Source organism: Phycomyces blakesleeanus (assembly GCF_001638985.1).
Source record: "Phycomyces blakesleeanus NRRL 1555(-) unplaced genomic scaffold PHYBLscaffold_4, whole genome shotgun sequence".
In the NCBI taxonomy this organism is placed as follows: domain Eukaryota; kingdom Fungi; phylum Mucoromycota; class Mucoromycetes; order Mucorales; family Phycomycetaceae; genus Phycomyces; species Phycomyces blakesleeanus.
This window is the reverse complement of record NW_017265137.1, coordinates 900,682-919,024: the sequence shown is the minus strand read 5'-3', so window position 1 is coordinate 919,024 and position 18,343 is coordinate 900,682. Positions and strand designations below refer to the sequence as shown.

The 18,343-nt window shown below is 35.4% G+C and overlaps 5 protein-coding genes and 1 non-coding gene across 6 annotated transcripts; 4 read left to right on the top strand and 2 right to left on the bottom strand.

Annotated features, from left to right (window-relative positions):
• Positions 1–654: 654 nt before the first annotated feature.
• Positions 655–2,484, top strand: PHYBLDRAFT_60632 (hypothetical protein; the record flags this gene model as incomplete). The annotated part of the gene is made up of 7 exons (XM_018440670.1): positions 655–691; positions 800–934; positions 1,030–1,319; positions 1,386–1,520; positions 1,576–1,986; positions 2,047–2,268; positions 2,326–2,484. 7 exons carry the CDS (start codon positions 655–657, stop codon positions 2,482–2,484), a joined length of 1,389 nt encoding a protein of 462 aa, XP_018295539.1.
• Positions 2,485–2,577: 93 nt separating this feature from the next.
• PHYBLDRAFT_164409 (hypothetical protein) lies at positions 2,578–3,143 on the bottom strand (the record flags this gene model as incomplete). Its single annotated transcript, XM_018434997.1, has 3 exons — positions 2,578–2,775; positions 2,834–3,054; positions 3,080–3,143. 3 exons carry the CDS (start codon positions 3,141–3,143, stop codon positions 2,578–2,580), a joined length of 483 nt encoding a protein of 160 aa, XP_018295538.1.
• Positions 3,144–8,063: 4,920 nt separating this feature from the next.
• Positions 8,064–8,134, top strand: PHYBLDRAFT_t75. Its single transcript has one exon. It is a non-coding gene; the product is annotated as a tRNA-Gly (tRNA).
• A 1,185-nt stretch (positions 8,135–9,319) lies between these two features.
• On the top strand, positions 9,320–14,391 carry PHYBLDRAFT_176951 (hypothetical protein; the record flags this gene model as incomplete). Its single annotated transcript, XM_018437839.1, has 17 exons — positions 9,320–9,346; positions 10,389–10,547; positions 10,616–10,715; positions 10,783–10,994; positions 11,046–11,220; positions 11,266–11,409; positions 11,469–11,527; positions 11,589–11,728; positions 11,790–11,844; positions 11,899–12,003; positions 12,083–12,175; positions 12,238–12,684; positions 12,737–12,848; positions 12,910–13,052; positions 13,132–13,458; positions 13,538–13,968; positions 14,040–14,391. 17 exons carry the CDS (start codon positions 9,320–9,322, stop codon positions 14,218–14,220), a joined length of 2,910 nt encoding a protein of 969 aa, XP_018295537.1. The 3' UTR covers positions 14,221–14,391.
• A 120-nt stretch (positions 14,392–14,511) lies between these two features.
• Positions 14,512–16,357, top strand: PHYBLDRAFT_176950 (hypothetical protein). The gene is made up of 3 exons (XM_018437838.1): positions 14,512–15,103; positions 15,171–15,861; positions 15,918–16,357. The coding sequence occupies exons 1-3, from the start codon at positions 14,521–14,523 to the stop codon at positions 16,246–16,248; spliced, it is 1,605 nt and encodes a 534-aa protein (XP_018295536.1). The 5' UTR covers positions 14,512–14,520; the 3' UTR covers positions 16,249–16,357.
• Positions 16,358–16,907: 550 nt separating this feature from the next.
• On the bottom strand, positions 16,908–18,102 carry PHYBLDRAFT_60627 (hypothetical protein; the record flags this gene model as incomplete). Its single annotated transcript, XM_018440669.1, has 3 exons — positions 16,908–17,112; positions 17,815–17,930; positions 17,971–18,102. 3 exons carry the CDS (start codon positions 18,100–18,102, stop codon positions 16,908–16,910), a joined length of 453 nt encoding a protein of 150 aa, XP_018295535.1.
• Between the last annotated feature and the right edge of the window lie 241 nt (positions 18,103–18,343).

Genomic DNA, 18,343 nt, shown 5'->3' with positions numbered 1-18,343 from the left:
AGGAATGGTCGTCATGGACCACATCTTTTTTCCCGCAGTTATTAGAATCGATTAATCCATCTACAGCTTTTAATTCCAATATCTTGGATTCACAACATGTGAACTCAAATAGACGTTATTGAAATCAACTCCATAGAACTCAGCCCATTTATTTACCTTTAATTAATTACCAAGAAGAAAATGAAATAAATAGAATGAGATAAGATGATTGAAGTCTCAATAATAATTCATTTTGGAGCTGTTCCAAAAATCTACTTTTAAGAATTCTACGCGTGTAGTATATCACCCAAGACTGCTTGGCGCCTCTCCGCTCGGATTAGTAAAAGTTTTCTTAATAAGAAAACTTTACTGGTCTCCCAGTACATATTTCAGATTAAATAAATAGAAACAATAACAAAAACAATCAGAATGAAAATGCCCCACGCTATTTACCTGCTTAAGACAAGTATTAACCCAAAAACTATGTTAGCTTTTCAAAGTTACAATTAATGAATATACTATGCTTGTTCCATGGTATTTGTACCACTATTATTATCTAAACAAGACATTCATTGTTTAGTCAGACATACCCTACTATTCATTGCTTAATAAAAAGTATCTCGATCGCAGAACCTAATAATTCGTAAGAACCTTGTCTACATACCATACAAACATATGGCCAAATTCACTGAAGACCCGCTCTTGGACCTGGGTAAAAAAATTATGAAATCTGATTTTACTGGGACTTATTGAGTTTCAACACACTGTAAATGTTTAATTTTTTTTTAAAAAAAAAGTATCAATGCATTGTATGTCAAAGCGGTTAAAGAGCGGAATATATTTGATTTCCTCTTGCGTTCTTTGATAATTACTGGTATCATTACGACTATGTCTGAATCTTTGATCGGTCACCAGAACCATCTTGACCTAGAAAGTTACATCGCCACCTACCAAGGTACAACCCTTCATTATTTTCCACCATGAGCTGCGCAAATTGATGATATAATCAACAATGATATTCAAGCCAAGTTTTTTAAAAAAAAAACACAGGTCATACGCGTATTGCTCGAGCTTTGTTTATTGCCGCCAAATGTCCTAGTCTCGAGATTGATGCTTACCGACTCGCATTGTCTGATATCAAGGAGATTACAAATGATACAACCAAATATCTTCATTGCGTCGACGAATTGAACAATGCCTTGAAAAAACAAAACTCTCATCCGATGGAGATTGATACCGAATGGGTGAAATCCACTCAAATTAGCAATAAGAAAACAATGGAACAGCTTCAGTCCGAGCTTAGAACATACAAAGCTGGACTGATTAGCGAGAGCATTCGAGTACGTATAAAGGGGATTAGGCTCAAGAGGTAGCCTTGACTTAAATATATTATCTTTTGTTCTTAGGTTACCCAGACTCGTATGGGCGATTTTTACTATGCATGCGGTGATATCCCAAACGCGTTGAAAAGCTATCATCGAGTACGAGAGCACTGCGCGTCCAATAAGCATGTTATTGAAATGTGCTTTAATGTCATAAAGGTAAGTTAAAATGGCTTACTTATTCTACATATTCTCTAATTCTAATATGCTTTAGGCAAATATAACGGCCAACAACTTTGCTAGTGTCCGCACATACATTGCACGCGCTGAAACAACCCCAGATTTGCCAAATAAGACTATTACACTTGCCAAACTCAAATGTTGTAACGCACTTTTCCTTTTGTCAGCCGAAGAAGACGCCAAATACGGCACAGTCGCCAAGGCTTTGACTGAAATCCCAGCAGAAGCAAATGGGTCATTTAGCGATATTATATCACCCAACGATGTAGCTATATATGGTGGTCTATGCGCTCTTGCATCTTTTGACAGAAGCCAATTGAGATCCCTGATGGTAAACCAGGGATTTAGAAGTTATCTTGAGCTAGAACCTCAGATCCGTGATATTATCGAGGCCTTCCAGGATTCTAAATATTCTGCTTGCTTTGATCTTTTGAGCAGTTACCGGGTAAGAAAGTAACAATGTACATACAAGGAGGAAATTCATCGGTATATTGCGGGCCTGTAGAATGATTTGTTGCTAGATATGTATTTGAATCCGCATGTCGATATACTCTTTGGTCACATAAAAGAAAAGGCCATGGTCCAATACTGTGCACCATATTCGACTGTAGACATGCGTCGGATGGCGAACATATTCAAGATGAGTGTTGACAGTCTTGAAGATGATCTGGTCTCTCTCATTGGGGACAGCGACAGAATATCAGCTCGTATCGACAGTTACGAGAAGGTAAGCATAAAATAGTTCAAATACCCAAACAGAATTAACAACAATATTGGTTTCTAGATCCTTTATACAGTCCGTCCTGAATCTCGTAATCAGGCTTTTAAGCGCTCGCTACGAGCTGGAAAAGAGTATGAAAGGTCAACAAAGGCTCTAATGCTTCATCTGAATCTTGTCAGCAAAGAATTGTGCTCAGGAGGGGCCGAAAGTAGTATTAATTAGTTTATGGATCGAGGTGCTTAAAATTAATAGGAATAAATATGATAGGTTTTATACAAAAAGCATATCATACTATAAAAATGTATACATTGTATACTAGGCTTTTTTTTTTGGTGCATCGCATCGTCCGTCTGCTGGACCATCCAACCAACGCTCGAATACTTTCGTGCAATCAAACGTTTCTTTGCCTAACTTTACATTGACTTCATTGTGGCGCTGACAAAGCCATTCACTTAATTTTTTGCGACTGCCCACCCTAACAGGGGATTCTTTTATGGATCTTTGAAAGTCTTCCTATATTTTAGGCATTACTAGAAGATCTTGGCATGCACGTATTCAACAGATCCCTTACTCTGCAGTGCCAGCATGGATAGTTTTCTGCGAAAGTGTTGATAAATGTGCGCATGGTATCCATTTGAGACGGTGCGGGTCTATCGGGATAATATGCTGCTGTTGTATGAAGTAGTGTCCAGCTTGCCTTTCCAAGTGACTTAACATCAACTGGGCAATTGTGCTCACGCCATTCATCGGTGGCTTTATCAGAAAGATATTGGAGGCATGAATGAAGAGTTGCTAAAAGAATGGCGCGTATTCTTACTGGTATTCGATTTTAAATGGGAAGTCTGATGATCAGAAGAATTTCCCGATTGGGGAACTGTCATGGTAAAGAATGTCAAAGATTAACTGTGGACTGAGATGCAAGAAAATAGCCTGTGCGAATAATGTTTATAGGAAACAAGGGGACTGAGTTTATTTAAAGAAAATGTAAGGTTGAAAGATAATTTGAATTGTATAAAAATAAAAAATTGAAATATGTGTATAGAAAGTACAAACGTTTATATTAATATTGCTATATTTTGATGTACCAATATTTATAAAGATATTTATTTAGTAATTAGTAAATCTTATAATTTTTATCTAGCTATTTATTTATTTTTTACAAAAGGCAAAAGTGCATTATTATAAACTATACATATAACAAAGTTAACACTGAAAACGATGTACATTTATTAATATATTGTGTATTATTTACAACACTCTGTTATATTATTATAATACCAATTTTTTGCTGTTGTTATTACACCAAATACTTGGCTATTAGTATCTGAAATGGATACTTTATTGTTCTTTATTAAATAGAAATAAATAGCTGCTGTTTGATCTTTAAATTATACTTGGTTCCCTAGTTTAAGATACCTGTTAATTAATTTTTGACTATTGCTGAGGTGCTGGAAGGTGTACTAGTGCATGGTGAGTGTTACGTTTCTGAAATATAGCTCTGTCAAATTTATTAGCAGCTGTATGTTCTATTCTGGACTGTAAAGTTTTTATTTGACTCAATTGTGGTGCGTATACCACAAGAATGATTTAATCTCTTTCTTGTACTCTATTGCATTATATCTATCTTTATCACAAATGTTCTCACCTTATCATCATAAAAAGAATAATATTGTCTTAAAGTTTAAAATCTGTCTTTCGAGAAAATAACAACTGCCCTTTGCAAAAACAAAAAACCGCCCTTTGCAGGAGAAAACCGCCCTTTGCAAAAATAAAAGATGTTATTTATGAAAAAAACTCTGCTCAATCATAAATTAAAAATAGAGTATATAAATACTTCCGATAGAAACTTATTAAATAAGTGATAACTATAAAATACTATATTTATGCTGTGGTGGTTGAACGTTTTTTAAGAGGTAGTTGTTTTAAAGAAATAAAGATTTATAAAAACTTGTATAGAATTTATTTATTAAAATAAATTAGTTGTATCAAAATTTGATAAGGCTTTCATATTGAACTACTACTGTTATTTAATTATTTTGGATTAAGAAAGTTATATAACTGTAATTAGATAATTAATCTTATCTAAGCCTTAATCAGAGCTGTAAAGCTTTAAGATAAAAAAATAAGAAATCAGAGGTATATATAAAAATAGTTTGAGATTATATATAAGTTATTCTTTATCTATAAATAAAAAAGTGATTCTTTTTGTAAGAAAATATGATCTGCTCTTATCATTATAGCTTGGTTTCTTAAGATTTTTTTTAGTATATTTGGCTATTAAAGTATATTTATTACTTAATTAGTATTAATGTTATAATTATGATATCAATTTATAAATTGTATTTCTTTAGCTCTTAGTTATTATTTTTCTTTATATTAGAGCTTAAGAACTTTCTATTAAATTTTCTTTATATAATTCTGATATAGTTTATCTAACAGTATTGTTGTAAATGAGTATTGACTGTGGTATACACACCACAATTGAGTGAAATACAAACTCCACAATCCAGAACGGATACTACAATTGCTAATGAACCTGGCAGGATCACATCTCAGGAACGTAACACACACCAGGCACTCATACACTTCACACTGCTTCAGTGATAACCAACCATTAACTAATGGAGATCTTAAATTAGAGAATCAAATGTCTATATAAATAGTTATGATCTTCTTTCTTAAATAAACAACACTCTCACAGTACCTATTGTTCCCTTTCTGAAATTTATTCATATACCTCATTGACTACTGCTGTAATTGAGAATAAGTTTGAAGGAAATAATATAAGGCCTCAGCTATTCCAGTCAAAGGTGTCTACCAATTACTTTATTATTTAACACACAAGTTTAGCATGCATGATAGTGATTATATTTCATATGATGATATCATCATAATATGGGATACATCAGTGAATTATTATAAGTATAATTATAACTCATAAACATATTTACTTTCTATGTTATTACTTCATTGGGACTACATACATTTATATAATTAATTATATATTAATTATCTCAATATCATACTGCTCTGATTAAGATGTGGTGATTCAGATACTTGGATGTTGGGTTTATCACATATAAGAACATATTCATATTGGGATAACTTAGTAGTTATCATCTTGTTAGCATATAAAAAATATATAAATAATTAAGTAATTGGGCCAATAATTATTACAATTAGTTCTGTAGATAATATCTTAAAGATCATTAAGATAATTATATCATACTGTCAGATAAACTGTATTAGAGTGATATGGAGCTAATTTAGTAGGAAGTCCTAAAGCTCTAGTGTAAAAGAGAAAAGAATAGCTAAGAGCTAAAGAAGTATGATTTATAACTTGATGTTTTAATTATAACATCAAAACTAGTTAAGCAGTATGTTATATTTATATGTGAAAAGGTAGAACAATAAGTACTTTAAGACTCTTTTTTATTATGTTTATTAAAAGTTTAAGTCAAATCAAATTGTCTTAATAAAAGTTATTTTATCTATGATATTTATATTTATTGAAATATATCTAGTCACCCTGGATATGAGCTATCATAACAGCTTTATAATAATAGTTTAAGTACTTCTTGAAGATGATTCAATGATGGATCTGACATATTGCTCTTATGTTTCAGATAGAACTGTAGTATTTCAGATACAAAACAATAGAAAATAATAAATTTGATAATAGAGATGTATAGAAATACTTTGAGACTGTATATCAGTTGTCTTTATTCATAAATAAAAAGTGTCCCTTTTTATAAGAAAACACAATCTGCTCTTGTCATTACGTCTTAGTTTCTTAAGGCTTTCTTCCTTTACTATATTTGGTTATTAGAGTATATTTACTGTGGTATTTCAGGTACAAAACAATAGAAAAATAAAATATTTGAGAATAGAGACGTATAGAAATACTTTGAGACTGTATATAAGTTTTTTTTATTCATAAATAAAAAGTGTCCCTTTTTATAAGAAAACACAATCTGCTCTTGTCATTACGTCTTAGTTTCTTAAGGCTTTCTTCCTTTACTATATTTGGTTATTAGAGTGTATTTACTGCTTAACTAGTGTCGGTGTTACAATTATGACATCAAGTCATAAATCGTACTTCTTTAGCTCTTAGCTATTCTTTTCTCTTTTATACTAGAGCTTTAGGACTTCCTACTAAATTAGCTCCATATCGATCTGACACAGTTTACCTGGCAGTATGATATAATTATCTTAACAATCTTTAAGATATTATCTACAGTACTAACTGTAATAATTATTGGGCTGATTACTTAATCGTTTATATATATTTTATACTGACAAGATGATAGCTACTATGCTATCCCAATATGAATATGTTCTTATATGTGATAAATCCAACATCCGAGTGTCTGGATCACCACATTTACTGCTTAACTAGTGTTGGTGTTACAATTATGATATCAAGTCATAAATTGTACTTCTTTAGCTCTTAGCTATTCTTTTCTCTTTTACACTAGAGCTTTAGGACTTCCTATTAAATTAGCTCCATATTGATCTGACACAGTTTACCCAGCAGTATGACATAATTATCTTAATGATCTTTAAGATATTATCTATAGTACTAACTGTAATAATTATTGGCCTTGTTGTGGGGAGAAAATAAAGCAAAATATAATATAGACGAAAGAATTCGTGAGAACTTGTATAGGTTGTTTATTTCAAAAGAAAAGTAAAGAATGATAAAATTCGATTGTCTTTCTACACGGAACTATCTACTGATATTTATATGTTTTTCTAATTTGTAATTCAGTGTGTGCTTAAGTAATCTTTATTACGATGAGTCATCTTCCAGGAGTATTGTTCTTCTGGAAAGATCCGGAAAGACCAATTGATATGATACTTCTCCAGTCAGATCAGTCCAAGAGTTTTGGTAAAGAAGAGCATTTATGCTATTGGTAATATTTTAGTATTCCGACCCAGATACTTGGGTAATGTTTCATAATATTAGATAGTTGTAGTTGTAGTCTCTCAATTAAGTATTTGTATAATAAAAGAAATATGTAGATGAAATATAATGATGCCATATATATAATGTATATGTATTTATATATCCCATATCATGGTGATAATAATAAATAATCAATTATGTGTATGATGATCTGTGTATTAGATAATATCATAAAGGGAGATCCGTTTGACTGGAATAGCTGAGGATATTATTTTATCCTTCAGTCTTACTCTCAGATTCAGCAGTAATCAATACTCATTTACAACAGGCCTGATTACTTAATCGTTTTTATATATTTTATACTGACAAGATGATAGCTACTATGTTATTCCAATATAAATATGTTCTTATATGTGATAAATCTAATATCCAAGTATCTGGATCATCACAGTAATAAAAAGAGCAAATTGTATTTTCTTATAAAAAGAAACATTTTCTATTTATGAATAAAAAACAATTTATATATAGTCTCAAAGTATTTCTATAAGTCTCTATTATCAAATTTATTGTTTTTCTATTGTTTTGTATCTGAAATATCATAATATTCTTTATATTTTTTATTCTTTTATCTTTATTTATAATATCTAGTAAGTTTGGCTAATTTTGACTATTTTATATATTTAAAAAGTAATCTAGATTGAATATAATAGTATAAAAAATTGCCTATAATAAAATCATCTTTTATTCACTATATTGTTTTGCTTGTTTTGATTATACTTCTTTAAATATACTTTTTTAAAATACTTTTTTACTATTAAGTACACTTCTTTGCCTGTTTTTATATTGTTTGGTTATTGGTTTTATATTTATTACAAGCCAATAAAGACATGAAGCGCGGATGGTTAAGTGGTATAATCTTCGCCTGCCACGCGAAGGGCCCGGGTTCGATTCCCGGTCCGCGCAGTAACTTTTTGTTTTTTGTCGTTCCCGATCTGGGTTGGTCTTCCTTTTACTATAACAAAGTCAAAGAGAGAATAAAAGGTACTTTTTATTGATAGAATTGAATTGTCTTATATAGTTATTATACTGCTAAATAAGACGGAAGTTTTATAGTAAGTACAATTGTCGTTCCTGATCTGGGATGGTCTTCCTTTTACTATAGCAAAGTCAAAAGGTCAAACCCACTGGGGATCGGAGAGTATATGTAAAATCGAAGAGAGGATAAAAGGTGCTTTTTATTGATAGGAATTGAATTGTCTTATATAGTTTTCTAAACTAATACTGCGCATTATCCGCAGTAAACTATTATACTATATTTAATTACAAGAGAAGTCCTTTTACTGCGGTTGATGCTCAGAAGATGTTACTGTGGTTAATCTTTACAAGACATTACTGCGGTTCGTTATCTATGAGGTATCTTTGACATACAGAACTGCTGCGGTCAATTATCCCGATTTCTCGGATTCATCAAAATAATGTCCGACACAATAAAGTGGTATATTTGATATGAGAGCATACAATAAATTAAAATGTATTGTAATTTTATGCCAAAATTACATCATGCATTATCCAATATAAATGTATATTTATAAAGGGCAAGGAAGTACATTTATGTATGGATAAATCTGTACATCTACAAGAGAGTAGATATATATTATTTTCCATAGAGGTAAACGGTCAAAAAGTTACCCACGAAATTACACCTTTTCTTATTGCGATAGATCTATTGTCAACCTTGATGCTCTCAATATACAACTTTATCAAAGTGGTAAAGTAAAAAAAAACAATTATGCTTAATACCAAAAAAAAAGTTTGTAAAAATGTATAAAGATTGGTAATAATGTATTGAGAAATATATTAAGGATAAATAAAGAAAATAATATAAATTTTAGTATAAATCTCTTGGATAGATATATATATATAAACATCGCAGACCTTAATGTATTTACATATGAAAAGATTAGAAGTATTATTGCATTACTCCAATTGTAATAATTAACAGTGGAAGTTAATTAGAAACCAGAAATGATGATTTCCTTTTAGACGAAATAATTTTTCTTGTCGATTGGCTCTTTACATATAGCTTGTTGGATACTTTAAAGTATATATATTGCCTATATATAGATAAATAAACACAAATTAAATCTAATGATAATCGCAGATACACAATTCTCTGTAAGCCGGAGCTATACTCTCTATAGGTTATAAAAAGGATTAAATTTAATAATATTACTCACTGAGATCTATAATTCACAATGATATTAACTTCCAATATACCATCATTCCGTTTGAATTAATTATATGAAATATGTCTTAAAAAAGATAATGTAAGTTTAATAGAAAAATAACGGGTAATTCAATTCGAAAAAATAAAAACAATGGTTCACTTCTATTTGGTTTGCTGTATAATTTTATTTTTACAGTTTTATTTTAATATTGTTATAGTGGCTTGATGACAGACCTCTATCAGGAGCAATATGGTGAATATATGCCTGACCTTATTTTGTTGCTTACCGATTTTCCTCAATACATTATAGGTTAAGCATAATAAATATTGCATATATATGGCTAATTTATATAAAATATATGTTAAATATAACTGGGAAATTATTAATATTTAGGCCTGTCATGTAATTATAAATTAGCAATAGAACTTTAAGGTAAGTACCGGGGGCTACATACATATATTACAGACACTATAATATATTAGAGAATTTGTGCTAAGAAGTAACCTGTCAACTTTGCGAAGCTTAATTAACATTGAGTCAATTCACACTGCTCACTTGGATCTATAAAGATTATACCCAGAAATTACAAGAAAAAAAAACAGATTAGAAATTTCAACCGTGTCACAAATAAAAAGTCAACAACTAGGTAGTTTTCACTATTGAGCGGGTCAAAAAGTAAACCTTCTATTGTTCTTTTTTTTTGTAATGTCAACACAAATCCTTTTTGCCTCGCGCATGCTGCGAAGCAAAGCTAAAGGAGCTGCATTCCTTCGACCATACTCGAGTAGCAGTAAGAATATAGAGAAATAGAAGAAGAAAGCTTTATATATACATGAACTAAAAAAATTCCATAGCTTACACAACAGGTGATCGCCTTCATGGCTACACCGTTAAACAGGTAGAGTGTATTATAGATAAATAAATAAAATGATCATATTAAACAGAGATTTGGTCTGACATGTGCAACTATTTTTTCAATAATTCCTTAGGTGAAAAGAGTACCTGAGCTCGAGCTTACTGCGATCACTTTGGAGCATGAGAAAACCGGTGCACGTCATTTACACATTAATCGGGAAGATTCCAATAATGTATTTGCCGTTGGATTCCATACCCCTGTCAGTGACAGTACAGGTGTTCCACATATTTTGGTAATTAAGGAATAGAACTGGCGGGGACGTTAATGTGCGGAATGATTCTAACACATTTTACTACGTAGGAACATACTACATTATGTGGAAGTGATCATTACCCTGTACGCGATCCATTTTTCAAGATGTTAAATCGCAGCTTAGCAACATTTATGAACGCTTTCACAGGTATAATGTGTGAGATTACTATGATTTACTTTGTAAATACTCATTTTTTTGGTACGGTTTGTTTTAGCGAGCGATTATACAATCTATCCATTTGCAACTACAAACCCCGTGGATTATGCCAATCTACGAAATGTTTATATGGATGCCGTATTTCATCCACGTCTCACAAAACTTGACTTTAAACAAGAAGGATGGCGTTTAGAGCACGAAGTTCCTACGGATACAACAACTCCTATTCAATTCAAGGGTGTTGTTTACAATGAAATGAAGGGACAATATGTAAGATCCAGAAAGAAAAGAGTTGGAAATCAACTGATAAGTTTGTGTTAGTCGGACTCGAACTATCTGTACTATTCACGCATGCAACAAGCCATGTTCCCTGGTACAACGTATGAATTCTCCAGTGGTGGTGACCCCTCCGACATTACAAATCTTTCCCATGAAGAGCTACTTAATTTCCATAACCAGCATTATCACCCCAGCAATGCTCGCTTTTATACTTATGGTAAATTTTACAAAACCATCGTTCCAGTTATTAACGATTGATTAGGTAATTTCCCTCTGGAGGATCATTTGGCAGCAGTAGGAGAACAATTGAAGAATTTTGAGAGAATTACCCCACCCACTGTCAACAAAGTCGCTGTTCCATGGACTGCACCAAAGAAGGCGACAAGCACATGTGCACCAGACCCACGTAAGCTTAAGATCTCAAAGTAAAACATCAAGCCTAATACCTGGACCATCTTTTTACAGTGAGCCCTCCTGATAAGCAAAACAAGATTTCACTCTCTTTCCTAGCAAATGACTCCAGTGTAAGTTAGATATTTTTGTACGATGAATCTACGACTAAATAAATAAATTTGAAACGAATAGGACACTTTTGAAACCTTTTCTATGAGACTACTTGGATACCTCCTTTTGGATGGACATGCATCTCCGATGTACAAGGCTCTTATAGATACTAACTTGGGAACAGAGTTCTCTGTTAACACTGGCTATGACAGCTCCACAAGGTAAAGAAAGTCGTTATTTTGCATTTATTACTTTAGTGTAAGGTACTCACAATCAAAATAGATCCACCTGTCTTTCGATTGGCTTACAGGGTGTAAAAGATTCTGATGTTGAGCTGGTAAGTGGCATAATGTGATTTAGAAACCACTGTGTATTAAAAAAACTGCTATAGGTTCAAGGGCGCATTAAAGAAGTATTGGAACAAGTTAAAACCGAAGGCTTTGACCCTATACGTATTGAAGCTGCCATTCACCAGCTCGAGCTCGGCCAGAAGCATGTAAGTACTACTCACTGATTAAAAAGTCTGGTTAAGCAAGTATATAAAAAAAAAACTAATATTATCATAATTTAAATAGAAAACTGCCGACTTTGGCTTAACTATCATGCATGGTATTACTTCTGGCTGGTTTAATGGTGTTGATCCTGTTGATCTTCTGCAGCTTAACAAAGTAATTATTTCGTGTTTGTTTATTTGTTTATTTTACGTATTTAATTTAAATTGGTTGTATAGAATCTCGATGCTCTCAAACAAGGGCTCGACAAAGGAAACTTCTTTGAATCTCGTATCGAAAAATACTTACTTAATAACCCCCACACGCTTGTCTTCACCATGAAACCTGATGCATCATATGCCACCGACCTTGTTGCAGAAGAAAAAGAACGCCTAGCCGTCAAAGTCAATTCTTTGACTGAATCAGATAAGACTGAGATTCTTGAGCAAGGGAAAGCATTGGAATCTGCTCAAGACAAGACCGAGAATCTGTCATGCCTACCCACCCTTACACTCAAGGACATTTCACCAAAGGCTAAGCGCACTGTACTAGACCACAGTGGCATTTGCAATACTCCTGTTCAATGGAGAACCACCGCCACAAATGGCATTACTTACTTTAGAGCTATTAGCACACTACCAGTTTTGTCAGATGAGTTGAAGATGTACCTCCCACTTTTCTGCGATGTAAGTAACTTTAGTGCTTTATATACGCACCATTGACTTAATCGTTACGTAGTCTCTTTTATCACTCGGCACTCGAGAACAAACCATGGCCTCCATTGACGATGAAATCCGTCTTTTTACGGGTGGCTTGAGAGCCTCTACTACAACCTCAACAAGCCATTCGGGTAAGTTCCTAAAAGCTAGTAGTCAAAGTCTAGTATACTAATCTGATCCGCTGACAAATAGATATTGATCTTATGGAAGAGGGTCTCGTGTTGTCTGGCAACTGCTTGGATCGTAATATTGACAAGATGTATACAATTCTGACTAAGCTTGTGCGTGAAACTAACTTTGATAATACTGATAAATTGAAAACCTTGATCATGGGCGTAAGTATCGTCACTCAACTTGGGGAGCAGAGGGGGGTGAATACGTACACGTATAGTCTAATGATATGAAACGTACTAGAATGCAAGCGGACTTGTCAACTCTATTGCTGACTCAGGCCATGTATTTGCACGTGCTTATGCTGGTTCTACACTTACTCCTACAATGCGCAACTCTGAGCTTCTAGGCGGAATGAGCCAGATGAACTTTATGAGCCAGATGGCTGCTAAAGAAGATCTGTCTGATGTGGTGAACAAGCTAAAGACAATTGCTGATGCTGTCTTGAAGCAGTCTTCCCTTCGTGTGGCCATTACCTGTGGTGAAGATGCTGTGTCTAGTAATGAAAAGGCTCTTTCTGGATTTATCTCTAGTCTTCCTATTCAAGGCAAGCCATTGGTCTGTGATCCAGTAAGTTTTCCAAAAAAAAAGAGGGAGTTATTTGGCTGCTCATCATTTTTTCCTCTTATATTTAATTTATGAAATATAGAACACTTTTACCCCAGAGTACAAGAAGACTTTTTTCCCCCTTCCATTTGCTGTCAATTTCTCAGCCAAGGTGATTCGAGGTGTACCTTACACTCATCCAGATGGTGCTAAGCTTCAAGTCTTGTCATCATTGATGACCAACCATTATTTGCACCGTGAGATCCGAGAGAAGAATGGAGCTTATGGTGGAGGCGCGCGTTATGCGGGACTGAACGGTCTGTTCTCCTTTTATTCTTATCGAGATCCCCGCACTTTAGCTACCCTGGATAGCTACCATAACGCGATAGACTGGGTTACCAAGCGCGTCTTTAGTGACCAGGAGATCACAGAGGCGAAATTGTCAATTTTCCAGGGTATTGATTCACCTCAAAGTGTTTCCGAGGAGGGCATGCTTCAGTTTGTGAACGGAATATCGGATGAAATGCGACAATGGTAAGTTTTAACTTTTATATACGTTTGTGAGCTAGTTCATTAAGACAGTGCTTTCTTTTAAAATTCGGTAGGCGACGCGAAGAATTCCTTAAGGTGACTCAGGATGATATTAAGGCAGCTGCTGAGACGTACTTGTTGGGATCAGAAAAAGATGGACATTATTCTGTAGCTGTTTTAGGAGAGGCAACAGATAAAATAGCAGAGGATAATGGCTGGTCTATCAACCAGTGGGGAGAAGCGGTTAAACAATAGAAGTTCATCTTTCATACAGCGGACAAATAAGAAATGTGTGGAGAGGTGCGGAGAGGTCGGGTTCGAGGGCATAATCGGACGAATAGCTAAGAAGGGGTCGCCTGGATTCACGTGGAGAAAAGATGGCTCTGTGGCGGTAATTTAATAAAGATCACATGCATTTGTTTCTTGACACTCCCATATGCCAATAGCAGTGATTTAATACATAGATCCAATGAGGAAGTTAAAAGGGACCAAAAAAGATATAAAAACCCAGGTCATCTTCAGTTAGAGATCTTCATCTTTCTTTCACACATTACCATGTCTTACGATCAAGAAGCTATTGAATTCCAGCAGGAAGTTGAAAAAGTCAAGCAGTGGTGGGCATCCCCACGTTTCAGACTTGTCAAGCGTCCTTACACCGCTGAGGCTATTGTTTCCAAGCGTGGTAACTTCCCTATTGCTTACCGCTCTGATGTTCAGGCCAAGAAGGTCTGGAAGATCCTCCAGGGCCACAAGAAGAACGGCACCACTACCCACACATTTGGTGCTCTTGATCCTGTCCAGGTCACTCAGATGGCCCCTTACCTTGAGACCGTCTATGTCTCTGGATGGCAATGCTCTTCTACTGCCTCCTCAAGCAACGAGCCCGGACCCGATCTGGCCGACTACCCCATGGACACTGTTCCCAACAAGGTTGAGCACCTCTTCTTCGCCCAGCTTTTCCACGACCGCAAGCAGCGTGAGGCCCGTCTCTCCATGTCTGCTGAGGAACGCGCAAAGACCCCCAAGATCGACTACTTGCGCCCCATCATTGCCGATGGTGACACCGGTCATGGTGGTATTACCGCTGTTATGAAGCTTGCTAAAATGTTCGTTGAGCGTGGTGCTGCTGGAATGCATGGTAAGTGTTTCTATATATACATATATATTGATGAGCACGCAATGGTTTATTGATTCGTTGTTTATAGTTGAGGATCAGTCTCCTAGCACTAAGAAGTGCGGACACATGGCTGGTAAGGTTCTTGTACCCATTGGTGAGCACATCAACCGTCTGGTCGCTATCCGTGTCCAGTATGATATTATGGGAGTTGAGAACCTGATTGTTGCCCGTTCTGATGCTGAGGCCGCCACCCTCCTTACCAGCAACATCGACACCCGTGATCACGAGTTCCTTGTCGGTACAACCAACCCTAACCTCCGTGCTTTGGCCACTGTCATGACTGAAGCTGAAGCTGCCGGAAAGCAAGGTGGTGAGCTCCAGGCTGTTGAGGACGACTGGATCGCCAAGGCTGGCCTTAAGCGTTACGGTACCGCTGTTGCCGATGAGCTCAAGAAGGCTGGCAAGGCCAAGCAGGCCGAGGAATTCCTTGAGAAGATTCACTTTAAGTCCAACGCTGAGGCTAGAGCCCTCGCCAAGACCTATGGTGTAGAAATCTTCTGGGACTGGGATCTTCCCCGTGTTCGTGAGGGTCTTTACCGTTACGAGGGTGGAACTGAGGCCGCAACCTCCCGTGCCATCGCCTATGCTCCTTACGCTGATATGTTGTGGATGGAGACCAAGAAGCCCATCCTGTCGCAGGCCGAACAGTTCTCCAAGGGTGTCCTTGCTGTCCATCCCGATACTCTCCTCTGCTACAACCTTTCTCCCTCATTCAACTGGTAAGTTGTTATATTTATTTAAAGACAATATTGGGTATTAAATTATATTTTCATAGGGACGCTGCTGGTTTGAACGATCAGGCCATGGGCACCTTCATCCAGTCTTTGGGCTCTCTTGGCTTTGCCTGGCAGTTCATTACTCTCGGTGGTCTCCACGCCAATGCTTTGGCCACCGCCGTCTTTGCCAAGAGCTTCAAGGAGCGGGGTATGCTCGGTTATGTCACCAACGTCCAGCGCAAAGAACGCGAGAACAATGTTGATGTTCTCCAGCATCAGAAGTGGTCTGGCGCCAACTATGTTGATGAGCTTATCAAGGTCGTCACTGGTGGTGTTGCTGCAACTGCCGCAATGGGCAAGGGCGTTACTGAGGATCAGTTCAAGGCCTAGATTATTACCCTCCCCCTTACTTGAACTTCCTCTCCTGTATAAAAAAATGACTACCATATTCCTTTCTTCCATCTGTCTTTCAATAAACGTCACCCATAAGATCCCCCACATTTTAAAAATATTTATTTTAATTGCCGAAAATTGGCATCTGTAGTATCAGCAAAGTATAAGATCATCCAATCACACGGGCTATTTAGTTTTATCTAGTCTATGTCATTCAGAAAAAGAGGCTGTAACACATCTCCGCTATGGAGTCCTCTTGAACAGATTATGTAGCCCTGGAAAGTATAAAAAAAAATTGAACTGATTAAGAAAGCTGTAGTTAAAAAGAACTATTCAAGTGCCTGAAACCAAAAAAAAAAAAAAGAAAAAAGAAAAAAGAACAGATAGAAGGGTTAGAATGAATTGTAAATTTTTTTGATATACGCTTTATCTATAAGTTTATGTCTTAAGTGGCAATTGAACAAATATTGCTTGCTTGCAGTAAAGCTGGACACATTATATGTAAGTGTGTAGAAGATTGTGTAGAAGACTGTGTGCGAGGTGTCTATGACCTTAAAGTGAAGCCTGCTAGATTCTACTAGCTAATATTACTACCCGAACATGTAATAATGTACGGATCATATTATTGCCGATGTATGATGACTGACCCCTAATACCTATTCATTGAGAAGCCTAATCATCATTCCATTGATAGAGACCTCTGTATTACAATCGGGGTTAAGTTGCACAGATCTAAGCATTGTCGCTGTAGGAAACCCGACCCCACAATGACTAAAGTAAAATGACACGTTTGTATCACTTATCTTGCTTATGCTGTTGGATTTTTCATGGGTAAATGTCAGTTTGTACCACGACAATGACCTATTCACTTTGATAATTTATCCACACTTGCTTTATAATCTGCACGCAGGTACACACAGAATATACAAAGAAATATCCTTCTTTTTCAAAGTAAAGCAAAAAAGGAGAGAAGATAAGCAGGCCTATTTAAATAGGACAAGTGATGGTCATGAACTATTGGTGCAGCCTTGACAAATATGGAAATATAAAAAACCCCCGGATAAGCTTGGTAAGCATAATTTCACAGTTTGTGCGAAGGTTACTGTGGGGGATTTGGTAATACATAGAAATAATTTTATTTCCAAGACCTAAATTGAGTTAAAAAAATGTATATTCAAATATCCATAACAAATTAAAGGCTATTTTCGTATAATTTTTTTTTTTCCTTTTTTTACCAAAATTAAGAACTGTTCTTTAACAGATATTAAAATAATTACTATAATACATCTTTACTAAAGGCCAGCGAACAAGATGGACATGTATCGTAAGTACACCTTTTCTTCAGAAAAACATCGGCGTATGTAGTGCACTTATAGAATCATAAACAGCTAATTGATTCAAAGTCGAGGTTTTCAACCTTGGTTTATTAAAATCAAAGGATAAAAATATAGGCACCCCCCCTGATCCACACCCACATTACCTACGAGATTAACGCCGCTGTAAGACTTTGTTTGACGTAAGGGAATACCTAACAGACATAATGAAGCTTACTATACTAATTACGTTAAAGCTACAAATGACACATCCTCCGCCAAGCCTTCAATGTCGAAAAATAACCGTAGAAAACTAACTGCTAATATAGTTGGTATATATTGCTTACTGACAGCTCTAAAATTTTGCTGGTACACATATAAGTTCAACAAAAAAAACATGCAAGACCTTCAGAGTACTTGACTTTCCAGTAGCCAAGGGGGATGAACTCTGGAAGCTGCTAGAGATATTGATCTCAGAGAGTTGATAAAGCACACACACACAGACAGATACCGAAAGTAGCAGCAAGTAAAGTTTCATAGTTCAACCAACATCTTTGCTGCCCAAAATACTGTCCATGTATTGAATATCATGGGAATTTTGCATAACATCGCGACTTTTTGCAAGTCTTTCAACATAATATAATGACCGTGACCTTGAATAGAGAACCTTTTCCTTTTTCCACAGTTACGACTGACATCACATTATACGCTATAAACTAGGTGGTACACGTATTAGGCTAGAGATCTTTCACATATTCACCACTTTGGACAATATCAAT